General features: G+C 35.5%; 1 protein-coding gene across 5 annotated transcripts in view; it reads right to left on the reverse strand.

Moving 5' to 3' along the window:
• Positions 1-15: 15 nt before the first annotated feature.
• Positions 16-16,046, reverse strand: part of LOC121329780 (serine/threonine-protein phosphatase 6 regulatory subunit 3-like) — a 31,768-nt gene continuing 15,737 nt past the window's right edge. For 3 of the 5 annotated variants that reach the window (XM_041275565.1, XM_041275563.1, XM_041275564.1), the window contains exons 8-25: positions 15,688-15,801; positions 15,160-15,289; positions 14,767-14,919; positions 14,047-14,208; positions 13,730-13,794; positions 13,466-13,581; positions 13,261-13,346; positions 12,533-12,619; positions 12,127-12,224; positions 9,068-9,122; positions 5,048-5,178; positions 4,830-4,954; positions 4,175-4,364; positions 3,873-3,970; positions 3,285-3,480; positions 1,891-2,007; positions 1,420-1,506; positions 16-1,260 (exon numbers count right to left, since the gene is read on the reverse strand). In XM_041275565.1, coding sequence (XP_041131499.1) covers positions 1,209-1,260; positions 1,420-1,506; positions 1,891-2,007; positions 3,285-3,480; positions 3,873-3,970; positions 4,175-4,364; positions 4,830-4,954; positions 5,048-5,178; positions 9,068-9,122; positions 12,127-12,224; positions 12,533-12,619; positions 13,261-13,346; positions 13,466-13,581; positions 13,730-13,794; positions 14,047-14,208; positions 14,767-14,919; positions 15,160-15,289; positions 15,688-15,801 — 2,062 coding nt within the window. In that variant the 3' untranslated portion in view covers positions 16-1,208. The remainder of the gene's footprint in view (positions 1,261-1,419; positions 1,507-1,890; positions 2,008-3,284; positions 3,481-3,872; positions 3,971-4,174; positions 4,365-4,829; positions 4,955-5,047; positions 5,179-9,067; positions 9,123-12,126; positions 12,225-12,532; positions 12,620-13,260; positions 13,347-13,465; positions 13,582-13,729; positions 13,795-14,046; positions 14,209-14,766; positions 14,920-15,159; positions 15,290-15,687; positions 15,802-16,046) is intronic. The other 2 variants (XM_041275567.1, XM_041275566.1) reach the window with 2 other exon arrangements.

A 16,046-nucleotide genomic window follows, 5' to 3' on the forward strand; every position in this document is an offset into this window, starting at 1 on the left:
GCAGATTTCTTCCAGCAGTGTTGGGATTTTGTAATTATATTTGTTCACCAAACCATTATCAGGTCATAAAGAAATTAAACAAGTTACACAAGGTGGCCTGCCAGAGGCTGAGCTTTAAACAAAAAAAGGATCACTGCTGATGTAAAAAAAAATAACGGGAAAAACAATTCAAATACTTAATCCACTTGAACTCCTCTAAAGTTTGTTTTTAAAAAATGTTGGCACTGACTGCTTCTCCTACCAATTTAATACAATAACAATTAATTGCTAAATCAGGAATATTACCCCACCTACAATTTAAATTTGGGTTCCTATGAGAATAGATTTTCCCCACAGGTACTCTAAAGGTTAGTCAGTCAGTGAATGGGAACAACTGTTCAGGTGATTTGTAATTAAAGTGAGTCACTGCTCACAAGCTGCATGCAATTCCAAACCATTCTGCAGTCTTCACCAGTGTCAATTTTGTAAAAAAAACTAAAACTATAAAAACAAAAATGGGAGAGAACAAGCTTATGGCTCTTAGTAATGTAACACATCAACTACTTCAATAATAAATAAAGTTAAAAACTATACCAAAATGTTTTCAAATCTTGCTTGTTTAAAGGATACAAGAAACATTTACAAATAATACCTGTAGCAAAAACCCTTTGTTGAATATTTTAAATTATACGTTTATCCTAATCATCAGATTAATACAAGAAAAGAGACCAAAATAATTTGTAGATTAACATACTATTTTCATAGAAGTTGTTGGTTTACTTTGGAAGAAAATTAAATAATGGAATTTGTGCAAGAGAAAACCATATGAAAACTGCTCAATTGGTCACACTAAGTGTTCCAATTGCTGTATTAAGTTATACATGTCCGGTTTCTGTATACATTTTTATAAAATACTTTATTCATACAATCTTTTTTACCTATAGCATCATTACTATTAACCTGTGTGGCAAGATATTTATCAGACAGATCATCCCATAAGAATAGTATATAAACAAATGCAAAAGGTTCTCTGTATCCATTAGAGTAAGTTTTCATACAGTTCAAACTTTCTGTACAACTGTCTGTAAAATCTAACATGAATATTGCTGGTCCTGATCTTGTGAAGTTAGTGCAGCAGTGACTGGCTCTGGCTGTGTGCCTCCAGTGAACCCTACTAGAACCCCTGGGTATAAGCTTCTGAGACAGAAGCAGAAGATGGGCATCACTGATCATGCTGGGCCATTAACTGCAGCCTCTGGTGAAGGGACTCTCTGATCCATTCTGAAACAGAATGCACAGAATGGGTACACTTTAGAATTGTGCTGGATTTCCTATGCATAATGATATCTGGTTTTAAATGAAAATTAAAAAATGAACACATTACCATAAAAAGGAGATTAAGCAAGTGACAGGAAATTAAGGAGACATGGTTTTACTTACTTGGCTTCTTCCGTTGTCATTACGTCAAGAGGGCCATTTAATGTATCATTTGATGGAGATTTTATCTTCTCTTCCAAGTGCTGTAAACTGTAACCAAAAAACAAAATTGCTTCAAAAATTGAAAAACAGCATCTCAATATTTTGTTGGCTTTGATCTTGTAATTTAAGATGAACTGCTGTTTAAAACTACTATCTATTGGTGTTCCGATTGCAGTAGTGCAAGTATTCAGTGTCAAGCTTTACTGATTTAAAAAGACATTTCACCAAGACCCTCATCCTCAACGGCAAATCATTTGAAAAGAAATCTGTTTTTTCAGTGTGTTACCCCCCCGCCACCCCCAATACATCCAAACATTTAGGATTCCTAAATAAATAAATACACATACAGTATAATACAAATGTATTCTCTGCCATTAGGGTCTAACATTTTTTGGAAGAAAATATCAAATATGGAATTTTTATCATTTTTACCTCTGCTTTTGACAATTGCTGACAGGTTGCGGTGATGTAGGAACCGTCTTCTCTGTCTCTGTAGTCTCTGTTACTGTGTATTTTACAGAATCTTCAGAGGCAGACGATTCATCCTCACTAAAAATTAAGCACATGTTAATTTCAGGCCACTTAGTCATAGGTTACTTCATATTTAACAGAAACGATACATGCATAATGGAAATAATGGACCACAGTAAGGCAACAAACAGCAGAGTACAGATAGAGATATTTTATTTTTTATATTTAAAAATAAATAAATCAAAAAATTAGCAGCATCCATACACAATGTATGCTCAAACTATTTGGAACCAGCATGCAAATGTGGCAATTATATTGAAATACTGTTTTGAAAAAGCTACTGTTTTTACATTAAAAACAAAATAATCCTACACAAATCTGTAGAACAAAAAAAAATGAAAATGAAAACAAACACAGTCGTGGTTCACCTATATTTAAATTGTTAAAAAGGAAGCTTGCTTGTTTGTCTAAGGGTCTACTTTGATAACAGAAAACACAGAGACACTAAATATATGAATTGTAATGAACACTGTTCCAAGCTTGATCTGGGCGACATGTTGAAAACATTTAAAATTAAGCATCTCTACAGCCCTATTTCATTCTGCCACTAGAATGTAATTCAATTTATGGGAAAAAGAAATTTTCGCTTCCATCAGGCATGCCACCAAAATTAGCAGTAGTCCCACTTACTGAACCCTTTTATACTGCGTGGCTTGGTGGACAGACAAGAACCATTAGAAATATGTGCCACAAATGCTACATTTGAGTTGTGTAAACTGAGGACATGCAAATTGAAGAAGTGACAAAAACTGCAGTGGCTGACAAACATACACAACATAAGATAACATAACTGTCTCCCCTATTTGCCGTACATACCGATAGGATTTCAACACTCTGAAGCCACAAGCACGCCAAAGAGAAAGAGGAAGCTCATGTTGTAAGTGTTATAATTACACTGAACAGTTAATCTGATCAAATACAATCACGTACTCATCCTTTGCCACAACCCCTCAATTATTAAAGAAAGAGAAGTGCAGAAATACTTCTAATGTTATGACATGCACAAGGTTTTGTTTAATACAGTCAGTGTTTGTAAAACTTAAACACCAAAATAAATCTAGTTAGAATTCTAAGACTTGAAATTCCAAAATATCATCACAACAGACCTAAAAGTTCACCTTAGTAGACAGTAGGTTACATGTTTAAGGCTCAACTCAGTCACAGTTCAGTCAACACTAATCTTACATTACTCAGTCAACTGTACTAAGTCAACCTAATTTATACAATGTGCTGAATAGTAAACATGTAAAATGTCTTGCAGGTAGGTAGTCATGGCACTACCAATGCCCCTTTACCTTTTAAAAACAGCAGTTTCTGTTTTGGCATCTACAGTAAGGCTAACTGTCTCCTTCATCGAGCCGTTGGTGACAGTCTCGGTTATTCTGTCTGCACCTCCGTCATCGTCGTCCTCCTCCCCATCTGAGCTGGCTTCCATCTTTGCATTGGGCAAGACTTCTGGTTGCCCAGAGTCATCTTGCCACCTCTCTAATTCTATAAAAATGTGCAGACAAATACACTAATCATACATTTTGGATCTACACATTAGTTCTCCCGAGAATGATGACTGCAAGTGAATTAGGTCTTGGGTAAAGGCCGCCACAAAGATGCAGACATTTAACCAGCTGTCTTAACTGTAATGTAATTATTGGATATGAAATTTATATATGAATAAACCATCATTTGACATGTTTTGAAGGAGGGCAGAGAGCAGAGTTGAGGCTGTCCCAAAATTAAAATGACTTGGAACAAATATGCCTTCCTGCTGTACCAATGTTGTGTTTTGCATCTTCTCTGGGCAGTGTAAATTTGCCCTCACTACCACATAGCCTCAAGTTTAGTGCAAAGATGATTAGAAATGTTAATTTATTTCAGTAGTTACTTACCTTCTGGTGGTGCTCGTACATTCACACCAAGGGGATCCGCAGTCTCCGAGCTGGTTTCCATCGCCACCGGAGAGCTGCTCCTTAAAGGATCTTTGGGACTGAAAAGATGCAATATTTAGCATCTAATACTGGTACAGACAACAATAGTCCTGGACTAGTCCACAGGTTTATTTAAAAGATAGAATCCCAATCTGAAATTCCACATAATTCTTTAAATTTGCACTTGCCACCAACAAGGAAAAGCAAAATCAAAAACGTTTTTTTTAAATTATCCATTGACAAGGTATTTTTGTTACTCTCACCTTTCTTCGGAAGAAAAGTCTGTAAAATTAGCCCATCCAGATTCTTTTCCTTGCAATGTTTGACTTGTACCCCATACATCAGACCCAGATGAATCTCCTGCTGCAGTTACTGGTGCAGCTACTATTACTGCTGCAGTTGTATTTCCAGTATCCATTGGTACATCGTCAAAATTAGCTGTCCAACCAGAGCCTGAACACAGAAAATAAGTTTCATTCCTATTAAAATGGATAACATGGACAGGTAACATTTGTTAGACACCTTAACTATTCACACATATTTGAAAAGTGGACGATTGTGTATGCACAAATACAAAGTGCATAAACACTTCAAAAATGAGGAATGCATTTACAGCAACAACTGTCTGTCCTGGCATTATACACGTTATTGATTTGTCAAGTACTACATGCACTGGAAACACCAACACTGAATAGCATTTATTGTACAGAGAATGGTGAATAGTTAGGATTTAGTTAAAAGTTTGGGGAAAAACTGAGATTTAAGATTAGGTTTAGGATGCTTCTCTTAGAAGTATGGATGTTCTTAGAATATCTGTCTACAGACAAACAAGCATAATATAAAACTTAATTTTAATGTAAGCCCTCTCATTTATGATTTATATGGTATGTGATGCTCAACATCTAATGTATTAGTTACCTTCACCACTGTCAACTTCCATTCGGTCATCTGCATTGGTGCTGTTGGGCTCAAAGGGATCCCGTTTAGCAGCATCCTCCTCTTCAGAGTCTGTGCTTTCTTCACTGTCAGTGCTTCCAGAACTTCTAACAAAACACAAATGTATTTATACAATAGTGAATATTGCACTGTGCAGCTAAACGGCACCACCTGGCGAGTCTGGATGCAATAATAATTACCTGGGACACCTCTGTGCTTCCGGTGCAAATGTAACATCCTTTTCATCCCAAATGTCTTCCTCGTCAGAACCAGCATCTTCAAACTGCTGGATTCTCTCTTTACAGCATGCCTCAAACAAAGCTATGTTTGCCTATGGCCAGAATTAATTATAAAAACATACATTCAATTAAACTGAAGTAAATGTAGCCAATGAAAAATCTGTGTAAATGTAGTTTAACACAAGTTAATTAAAAGGATTTATGATAATTAAAGCACCACAATGACAGTTAATTTTACTTCACTGCAGATATGTATTGAGTGGTAACCACAGTATATTATATATAAATTAGGGCTGCCAATTCGCACTTATCTTCTGCAATTAACATGGTCATTTTTTTATTTATTTTTTAATTCATGTTAATCGCCCTCTGTCGATCTTCTCAACATACCATAATTCATTCCCTGCGGTACTGTTTCAATATACTCGAGTACATGCAGTGCAACTGCAGTTGTCGTTTGTAATTTAGTCAGGGAACTGCATTATGTAGCAAAGCACTAAAAGTGAAGGACTTATGAATGAGAAGTATATTTTAAAAAACAACAAATGTCTGAATTCATTGGATAGAAAAACTTATTTATAGCGATTAGTTCCAGTATCACAGAACACATCTCATCTGCTCTACCACTTCTGTGCTGTAAACACGTCTTCACTTGTCAAAATACCATTCTAGCAGTTCTTCTGCTACATGCAGCAACAACAGAACAAAAAATGAAACAGTTTTTTTTTTTTAATTCAGGAACTCTGCAAGCCTGTGAATCAAGCTACATCACGTCAGTACGATACAAGGTGTCCCACTTGCATGCAGCCCCGTAAGTATTTCAGGTAGATTCTGGCATTCAGTCCATGTTCACGTTGGGAGTGATATTTAAAACTGACTTTGTAATACAGTCAGCACCGTTTTATCGGGACGCCTCGGGAGAAGGAACAAAATTCTGAATAAGCAGCTGCCCCAATTAAACGAGAGGCAATGAGGCAAACCTTATCCACACTGTTTCTTAAATGAAAAGTAAAATAATTATGGTTAAATGTTAAACACATCATTTAAAATAAGTCAGTTTTACTTTTTATTCCTAAATGAAAAATAATGAAATCACATCTTATCACAAGCGAGGCCCCTGCAATGTTGACAAGGCAGCTTTCCTTGCACAGCAGCCTGAGAAAACGCTGGAGATTCCTCCTCCAAGAGTTCAACGTGCTTTATGCAATTGTATTTGAAACGCATTAAGACAAGTAATAAACGGACTCCGTGATTGAGCAGTTTGTTCAAACAATTTAACAGCAAATGCTAGACTTGTATAATTCTGTGTAGAAATAAATATAAAACCATAAAGGAGGGGGCAACAAAATTAATCCAGAAATAAGAAAACAGGGTTTTTTATGATGCACTGTTTTTTGTATAATGTTAATACTATTAATAGTAGTACTGAGTAGTAATAATAACAATACTATAAAACAAAATTTGAATGAAATGTATGCAGTAATTGTATCAAATATACGATAAAAACAAAAAAAAAAAAATCTTGTTTTTAAAAGCTCAGGTTATTTGGGATAACAAGCTTGCCAGCAGAGCTTTCAAAGCAGGTGTTTTTGCATTCGAAACAAATCGATGTTTGACTTGTGTGAAACCAAGTTGTTTATTATTGTTTTTGTACACAATTCTGTATAATGTACATTTATTAACTTTTGCTATTTACAGTGCCGTGAAAAAGTATTTGCCCCATCTGATTTTCTGCATTTTTCACATTGAATTTGGTCAGATATTTTTGTGGGTTGTAGTAGTATACAGAGGGAGTGTGAGAGAAAAAAAAAAAAAGAAACCAAAGTTTGGAAACCAAAGTTTCATTTGTTTGGTGTGCAAGGTAATCAAATATGCAATCTTCAGGTGTGAAAAAGTTATTGCCCCGCCTAGTTAACTCAACCCAATTAAAGGGTTAGGTAGGGTCAGCTGTTTGAGTAGTGTGGTTAACAAATCACGCCTGATTTGGGCCAGCCCTGCCCAATATAAATCTGACTAACTTTGCCCCTTACCATCAGAGTGAAGTTGTCAGCACACAGGTTCTAGAGGCACATCATGCCAAGATCAAAAGAAATTCCTGAAGACCTCTGGCAAAAAGATGTTGATGTCTATCAGTCTGGAAAGGATTACAAAGCCATTTCTAAGGCTCTGGGGCTCCACCAAACCACAGTCAGAGTCATACTGTCCAAATGGAGAAAATTTGGGACAGTAGTGAGTCTTCCCAGGAGTGGATGTCCTGCCAAAATCTCTCCAACAGCAAGCCGTGAAATCGTCCAAGAAGTCACAAAGAACCCTACAACAACATCCATGGATCTGCAGGCCTCTCTCGCCTTGGCTAAGGTCAGTGTTAATGACTCCACCATCAAAAAGGGGTAGAAATTGGATTCATGGCACAACAGCAAGGCAGAAACCACTGATCACTAAGAAGAACATGAATGCTCATCTCAAGTTTGCCAAAAACCACCTGGATGATCCTTAGGAGTTCTGGAACAATGTTCTATGGACAGTCAAAAGTGGAACATTTTGGCAAATATGGGCCACGTTATGTGGCAAAAACCAAACACTGCATTCCACAGTAAGAACCTCATACCAACGGTCAAGCACGGTGGTGGTAGTGTCATGATTTGAGGACCTGCATCAGGACCTGGATGACTTGCCATCATTGATGGAACCATGAATTCTGCTCTGTATCAGAGAATTCTACAGGAGAATGTCAGGCCACCCATCCATGAGCTGAAGCGCAGCTGGGTCATGCAGCAAGACAATGATCCAAAACACAGAAGCAAGTCTACATCAGAATGGTTGAAGAACAAAAAATTTTAAAGTTTTGGAATGGCCAAGTCAAAGTCCAGACCTAAACCTCATGGAGATGTTATGGCAGGACCTAAAACGAGCACTTTATGCTCGAAAACCCACAAACGTCACTGAGTTGAAGCAGTTCTGCATGAAGGAGTGGGCCAAAATTCCTCCACAGCGCTGTGAGAGACTGATCAATGACTACAGGAAGCGTTTGGTTGCAGTTATTGTTGCTAAAGGTGGCATAACCAGTTAGAGTCTAAGGGGTCGATTTCTTTTTCACACGGGTCATTGGGTGTTGCATAACTTTTCTTTTTATTCTTTTTATCTTTAATAGATAAATGAAATAAGTATCAACATTTTGTGTTATTTGTTCACTTAGGGTCCCTTTTATCTAATATTAGATTTTGGTTGAAGATCTGATAACATTCAGTGTCAAAAATATGCAAAAATGCAGAAAATCAGACAGGGGGCAAATACTTTTTCACAGCACTATAAGTTGTCAAATTAGACAGTACAAGCCAATACCTAGAAGTATAGTCAACAGTTTGTGTACAGTTTGAGATTATTATTTTCGTAAAAATAAAGCTGTATTTATTATATTAATTATTATTTCAAATCTAACTATACAGGTTGTACCGAGTGTAGTGTCAGAAATGTACTGCTGCCCCTTTAAGTAATACAACGTAACCAGTAGCACAAAGAAAGTAAGGTCTAGAACAGGAAGGATTAGACAGTGTGTGGATAGACATGGCATGAATGGCAGCAGCTGAGTGTTAGAGTGGTGCAGGAGAATAAGAACAAATATCATTAATGTTAACTAATAAACCATGGAAAAGTTCATGTGAATTGAGACCCACCTATGCATCCGAACTTCATTACATGTTTACCAAGAGTACTGTGATTTAATCACTGCATTTCTTTCAACTGTTTTCATAAGGACATTTAACTAAAAAATAAACTTGTAAATACTGTAAACATGTGAGTTCTGTTACGTATATGCATGTTAATGCCATGGCTCATTGCACCCGCGGTTAACTCGACCCCTTGGATAAGTCAACACTAAATAGCATCCCCGTGGAGTGTCAAGTTAACCAAGGTTGACTATCTATCTATCTATCTATATATCTATCTAAATAAAATTAATACACAAAATAAAATACTTACACCATCATTTGTATTCAAGGAAAAATTGATGTCCGATATTCTATCAAAGGGAATACTGAAATATTTAAAAATAAACGACATTAAATCAATTATAAAACAATACATGGATAAGACTGCCATTTTAGGGTTGAAGGATAATGGCCACCCGCAAGTACTGAAACTCAAAAGATACTAATATTGCTTGTTTTTAGTACGTAAGAGAAGCAATATTAGTAATAAATGCAGAGAAGTATATCGGCTGGTTCCACAGACCCCAAATAGTATCATTCTTTGACTACCTAATGTTATCTTTGTTAGAGTAAGTGTTCCAAAAAATACAGCGTTGCACGTCCCCACGTGTTGATACAACGATTTAAATAACGTACCTGTAATTTCTCTTTTTATTTTTAACATCCTGACAACTTTTTACACTTAATCTTTAGTTGGTTTCAAAGCTCTTTTCAGAATGGTTCTGCCAAAATATTTGCTTTTGATGTTTATTCAACATTCGCTCGCCCCGCTCACTTCCAGTGTAGATCCAGCTTTACTCTAAGGTAGTCACGATTCGTGCTAATCAGGGTCTATGAAACCAGCTGTGCATCGAATGACTTCTCTATAAAACATTGTTTGTTTTTTTTGTACAAGACAGAATCTATTAAACTTAATAAATGTGAATAAACCTTAACTAAAGATGACATCTACAAATATGAAAAAAGGCAGACAATCCACCCAGCCACCCAAATTTCAGGAAGTAAGAAATTCCCATCGAACAGGTTCCTCAGCAGTAAGAACACCACCCAGCCAGAAGTCAGGTGGTAAATACAACAACCAGTAGGTGAGAGTTAATATGAAATTGACAGTATTGCCACAAGCCACACCTGCCATTCACTGTTAAATAACCAGGAATTTACAACTCCTACCCCCTGCTTCAAAAGTCTGTTTGTACTGCTTCAATATGAATTAGATGGCTTTATGGTCATTTATATACAGCCACAAATCTTTCATGTTAACTGCATGTGATGACAATTTTGCAAATTAAAATATTTTTAATAAAGAACGATTAAAAAGGAGTATAGACAATGTGGCGTATATAATGTGTTAAACATTTTATTGGGTTGTGTAGGGCAAAACCACTAAGGGGCACTTTGACAAAAGTTTAGGTTCTGTGTTATAATATAATTTCCTACATTTAACAGTGCTAAATACAAAAAATGTAACTTTATTATTTATGACATGTATTATATAAAAAAAGACAAAAACATGTTTGGAAGCAAAAGATACCCAAAACCTGCATACCCAGAAAAAAGAGGCCATCACAACCCGTTTGAAAATGCTTTTATATTTTGACATCAGCGTTCCCTCTAAGGCTAAAACGTGTACATTTTTCGTAATAACTGACAACAGCCTTCGCACTCAGTTTATTAACTTTCGCAAGTTAATTACCATAAATATCAACCTCTATCGAGACACCAAAATCGGTAAACATGTCATTTTGAGAGCATTCTTGCAAATCGTTAACATAAGAATATTTGCAACTAATTCGCTGACTTCCCTCTGTAAAAATGCATGTCACATTGGTGCAGAGCTCACTGCCAGCCTTGTACATCGGCCTATAAACTCAGAGTCTGCACAAATGTAGCCTGCAGGGCAACAGCATTGCAGGATTCTAGTGAAAATCTTAGCGATGCTGCACCTGCTATTGCTAGCAAAGAATGTTTTAAAGGTGTTGATAGAACATGTGACAACCCTCCCTCCACAAATATCAGTCCATCTACCAATTTAAAATCATGCACAAAAGATAAACCTAAAGCGTGCTCTGGGATACTTGTCTGATCCAAGGCTTCCTATCTGACTGTGTGGCATCTCTAAAGTCACACGTCTGCACATGTAGGAATGCATTTATTTCTATTATTTCTATGCTTGTTTATTTTGCATTAAATTAAATGCTTGTTTGTAATGTATAAATTGTATATGTCTATCTTTTCTATAAGGCTGATGGAAAGGAATGAGGTATCAATGAATTGCAGATCATATAAAAAATAAACTACGCCTGACCGTTCGTGAATGCGTTAAATGAACCAGTCAAATCAGAAATTGCAAATGATTTGCGAGAGTCAAGGTTCCATACATTTGATTTTAGATGAAAGCACAGACATAAGAGAAGCAGCTGCTGCTTTTCGTAAAATATGTCGTTAGTTTTCATTTAACTTGTATTCCGTTTATTATTAATTGTAAAAATAGTCTATTAAAAACTGACAGTATGGAAGCAGCAACTCGCTAGTAAATACAGAAATCTTACGGACAGAAGGATCGTTTTAATGTAGCTCCTCATAAATCGTGTTTCCTTACTATGAGATGTATATTTACATAGATTCTGATATTTCAGTTAGGCCATACTTTTAACATGATTGTGTGAAAACTGGAAAACTAGTAATAGCTAATGAATAATGGTTGGTCTGTGTGGGGTTATGTGGTTAAGTTATATCACAGTTCTAAATTGCATTTTTTCTTATTTAAGTGTGGTATAATAATAAATCCAACTATGTAATATATCCAACTAAAATAGATTTGAGTTGACATATTACACATTGCAGTACACTATTGTGTGATTTTATTGGATTTCTGTACTGTACAGACCATCAGTTAAGCATGCAGTCTATCTATAATGTAGTTATGATATGACCTCAGGCAGGCATCATAAAAGGTAAATATATTCTCCTTAAAAATGCAAAATTTATTATACATAAATCAGATGATTGAGAATCAGAGGCTTGTATGCTATAAATGTCTTGTATATGTTTAAATGTAAAGTAAATTTTAAAATGGTTGAGATACTTGTTTTGTAATATTGGCAACAAAAATAATAAATTAAAATATCTGATGCAAGGCAGAAAGTTTCTCGCTGATAATTTACCCTCTGTCAAAACAGCAAGTTTCTCAGATTCTAAAAAGCTTAGTGGGAACGCTGTTTGACACCCTCCCATGTTGAAGTCCAGGCTAAAATAAGCTAATGAAATTGCCTTGTTTCATGACAAGGAAATAGATTTTTTTTATAAACAGCATGCAGAAGAAGTACTCACTCTACGACATCATCCTGATCAGCAAACTCCTCGTCATTGAAGCCAAACTGGTCAATAAAATTGGACGTCATTTGTTGCATCTGATAATCAGAAAAGGCCTGGCAAACCCAGGACCAACGATAATGATATAGTCTTGACACTATAATACCTTAAGTTCTCAATGAAACAGTAACTTAACAGGTGGCACATATTCTGAAATACTAATTTTGCTTAAAAAAAAAATGGAACAAATAACATTGAAAAAAGAACACTAAAAATGTGAAATTTATACACAGGTATCCATTATTTTTGCATTATATAAAAAAAGATGTATGCAACCAGAACTCAAATAAATAAATTCATAAAATACATTAGTAAGCTAGTCTACATTGTAAATCAATTTAAAATTGTACAGTTACAGACTTACTTGTTGTAAAGATGAATCCTGATGGAAACCACTTTCTTTAAAATCAACCTCATCATCGCTAGATGCATGAATGTGGTGGGTATTTACCTGTGCACAAAAACACGTATATAAGCAAACTGATCAATGTACAATATTGCACATTAAATGTGGATTTCTCATGGATGGAAATGACTGGTTTTACATTTTCAATCACTTAATTCTTCTGCAACCACATCAAAGCATGCAGTCTGTATCACTGATACTGTCAAGAGCTTACCAAAAAAAAAAAAAAAAAAAAAAAAATTAGGAGACATCTTTACAGCTAGACCATAATTGCTATTATGTTTATTCTAAAACTATTCTACCAGCTGATTTTTTTCTGTATGCTGAGAAAATCCATCAGTAAAATCCCATGAGCGACATATAAGAACCGCATTTGTAGCCCCAGGCCCTGAAGGGAGTTCTATACCAATACCAAGTGTCTTCAAACACTTTCTTGATGGGTTTACAATCTCAGTCATTTCCCTATTAGCTGGGAAATGCCACGCTGTACAGGGTTACATAGTATTGGCTATACACAGTTGGACTCTGAACATTTTACCACCACTTAAAATAGAGAAGTCACAGGATCCTAGTTACTCTTTGGCAGAGATATACCTTTACCTCCAATAGCAGTAAGGATCACAAAACAAACTTATAGCAAGGTCTTTTATAATGGAAGCATAGCCATCCAGTGTCACAAAACTTACTAAATCTACAGTGTTTTTCTTGTTAGTTTCTGCTAAGTGACCCGATGTAAATCCTTCCCATCTTTCCTGCACATCACCCTGGAGATCTATAATAAGCAGAGTGGCAAACATTAAATAAATGCATCAAATATAAAAAAAAAAAAAAAAAAAACACACAAACATTTTATAAATACTACCAAAAATACCGGAATTATGAATGATTTACCTGCAATAAGTTGCTGTATTAGTGCGCTGTTAGGCCCCTTTTCAATATTATGCACAACAGAATTGGCTATTCTCGTCAAATGGCCCATATACCCTCTCCGCCTTCCACCTTCTGATCTGAGAGGAAAAAAAAAAGAAAAAAAAAGTTAACTTTCTGTACCTTCCTAAACCAAGACTTGTATACTACAAAACAGTGATGAAAACAAGGACTGACGTGTGCCACAAATCCTACACCAACCTACTGGGAAATGAAAAAGCTACTTACTGTTCCTTCTCATTTGAATCCCAGGCATCAAGTATTCTCTGGGTTAACTGGCACTTCTGAAACAACTAAAATGAAAACAAAACAGTATTTTTTTCTTTAGGTGGAATGAGGTTTTAAATAATTATGTAAAATACATGACAGCCTTTTTAGGCCACACGTCAAAGTAAATGGTACCTTGTATTTGTTTATTTTATTTTTAAAATTTTAGCAGTTGTAGTGGCAGCATTTACAAAAAAAAGTATAAGCTCTCCTCAGAGGGATGCATTGTATACTACAAACAAGAATTCTTAATGAAAATGTGGAGTTTTACAACTTACGTGTTTTACTAGGTCGTTTTCTCTGACTGATTCCTGTTGTTCCGTATCTTTGTTGATTTCTGTACTTTCATTTTGGGCTGGGGGGCTGGCTAAAATCATTGCAGTACAGATTTCTACTTGTACATGAAGAAAATTGTTCCAAATATATTTGAAGTACATGTCCTATAGGACAAACAACAAAAAAACATCAGGTATATTAACATTTAAAAAGGCATGGGGAGATAATAATAATATTAATAATAATAATAATATTCACATCAATAGGTCTGCAAGGTTTCTAAGATCTTGGAGCTTGAATCTCACCACTATACTCAACTTTGAATTAAAAAGAAAGTTCCTAACTTTCTTGACAGATCAACATAGCAATCAGTTAAGTGCAGACATCTGGTTCCACAAATCACAGGTAAACAACATGATTGCTTTCTGATAGGAAGGAAATTGTGCTGGAACATCTATGAATTCTCTTTCCAGTGCTTCTTAATTCATACATCTCTTCTATAAATACATGTATTGTTTTTTTATTTTATAAACATCAGAATGTATATGGGAACTATAATGCAAATTTGCCATATACATAATTGCTGAAATCATGTTAATTTTTCACAATATATTCAATTAGTTAATTGTTTTAGATGAGCTTATTTAAAAAAAGAAAAAGAAAAAACGAAAGCACTTCCTGGAGGACATATTGTCAGAAATACAGGTCAATCATTTACTTACAAATATGACTCCAACTGTGTTCAGCTCAATCAGCTCTAAGTTTATGGTATGTGTGTTTGTCTGTAGAAGGCTTGCTACTAGTCTGATCACATTCAACCGAGTGTTTCCAACTGGTGGGTCCAGAACACCCCAGGTAGTTTTCATGACATTTTTCTGCAAGAAAAAGACCAGTTAACATTTCTCTTAGAGGTTGGTGTAGAGGTGGAGGGATAAATTACTCCTTCACCATTTTCAATTAAATTAATATTCATTAGTTTTGCATTAACTGCCAGAATATGAATTTAAAAAACACAACACGGAGGTAAGGTGGCAAACAGTCAATCATATGGTATGTGGTTTTTAAAGGAAAAAATAAACTAAAGGGTGCAGAGGGAGAAGATGTAGTACAATTACCTTTGGAGGCTCAAGCAGCAGGTCATGGAAGTGTTTAAGCCTTGGCTTAATGGCATCCAATACACTTTGATTGACTGAAAATGAAGAATGACTCATACCAGGTGGGCAAATCTCCAAATGACCTTCAAAGCTGTAAGACACAGAAACAACATTAAATATACTGTAACTGTCTTTCTTCATCTGTTTTAAAAGTTGCCTGTACTTTATAAACCATGGTATTGTTTAACAGTTGTGTCTCTACATCAAAGTGTTTAGTACCTACTTCCAATACTGGTACTCATATTCTTTCAAACATTTCTAATTATTCCTGTTTTTATGGAGATACATTTTCTAAATGCTTTTCACTCTCATTACGATGCACTTCCTTTTTTCAGATGTGTTTGCTTTGTGGAGTGAGGAAGTTCCATTGCAAGGAAAAAGTTGTTAACAGCAAAGACTAGTACATTAAAGCACATAGAAATTAAATCTCCCCTAAGTACAAACACACTGAAAGTTGGTGTACACATTAACACGGCAGATCATACTTACGCAGGCCTTCGAGTCTCAAAAAGTGTCAACAGTATCTGGATGACACCGACAATTGCAGACTCATTTTTCTCTTTGTCAAAGATGTTGGACAGTAACTGCTCAACAGTTTCTTGCCTGGAAAAAAATGCAATTAGTAAGCAAGCAAAACCCAAATTAAAAATAAATAATTTAACACTACAGAACTAAAGTTTTAAAATGAGCAGTGAGCCACACTTTAGAAAACATTCTAAGGTATTGCACGAACCGAAGCTTGAACTCATTTAGAATCCCACAGCTATTTTATTCTAAAGGAGACCATTTTAGCTTAGAATTAAAGGAAAGTTATCTCTTCAACTTGAGTTGTTAAGTTACACTATGCA

The sequence above is a fragment of the Polyodon spathula genome, chromosome 17, assembly GCF_017654505.1.
Source record: "Polyodon spathula isolate WHYD16114869_AA chromosome 17, ASM1765450v1, whole genome shotgun sequence".
Lineage (NCBI taxonomy): Eukaryota > Metazoa > Chordata > Actinopteri > Acipenseriformes > Polyodontidae > Polyodon > Polyodon spathula.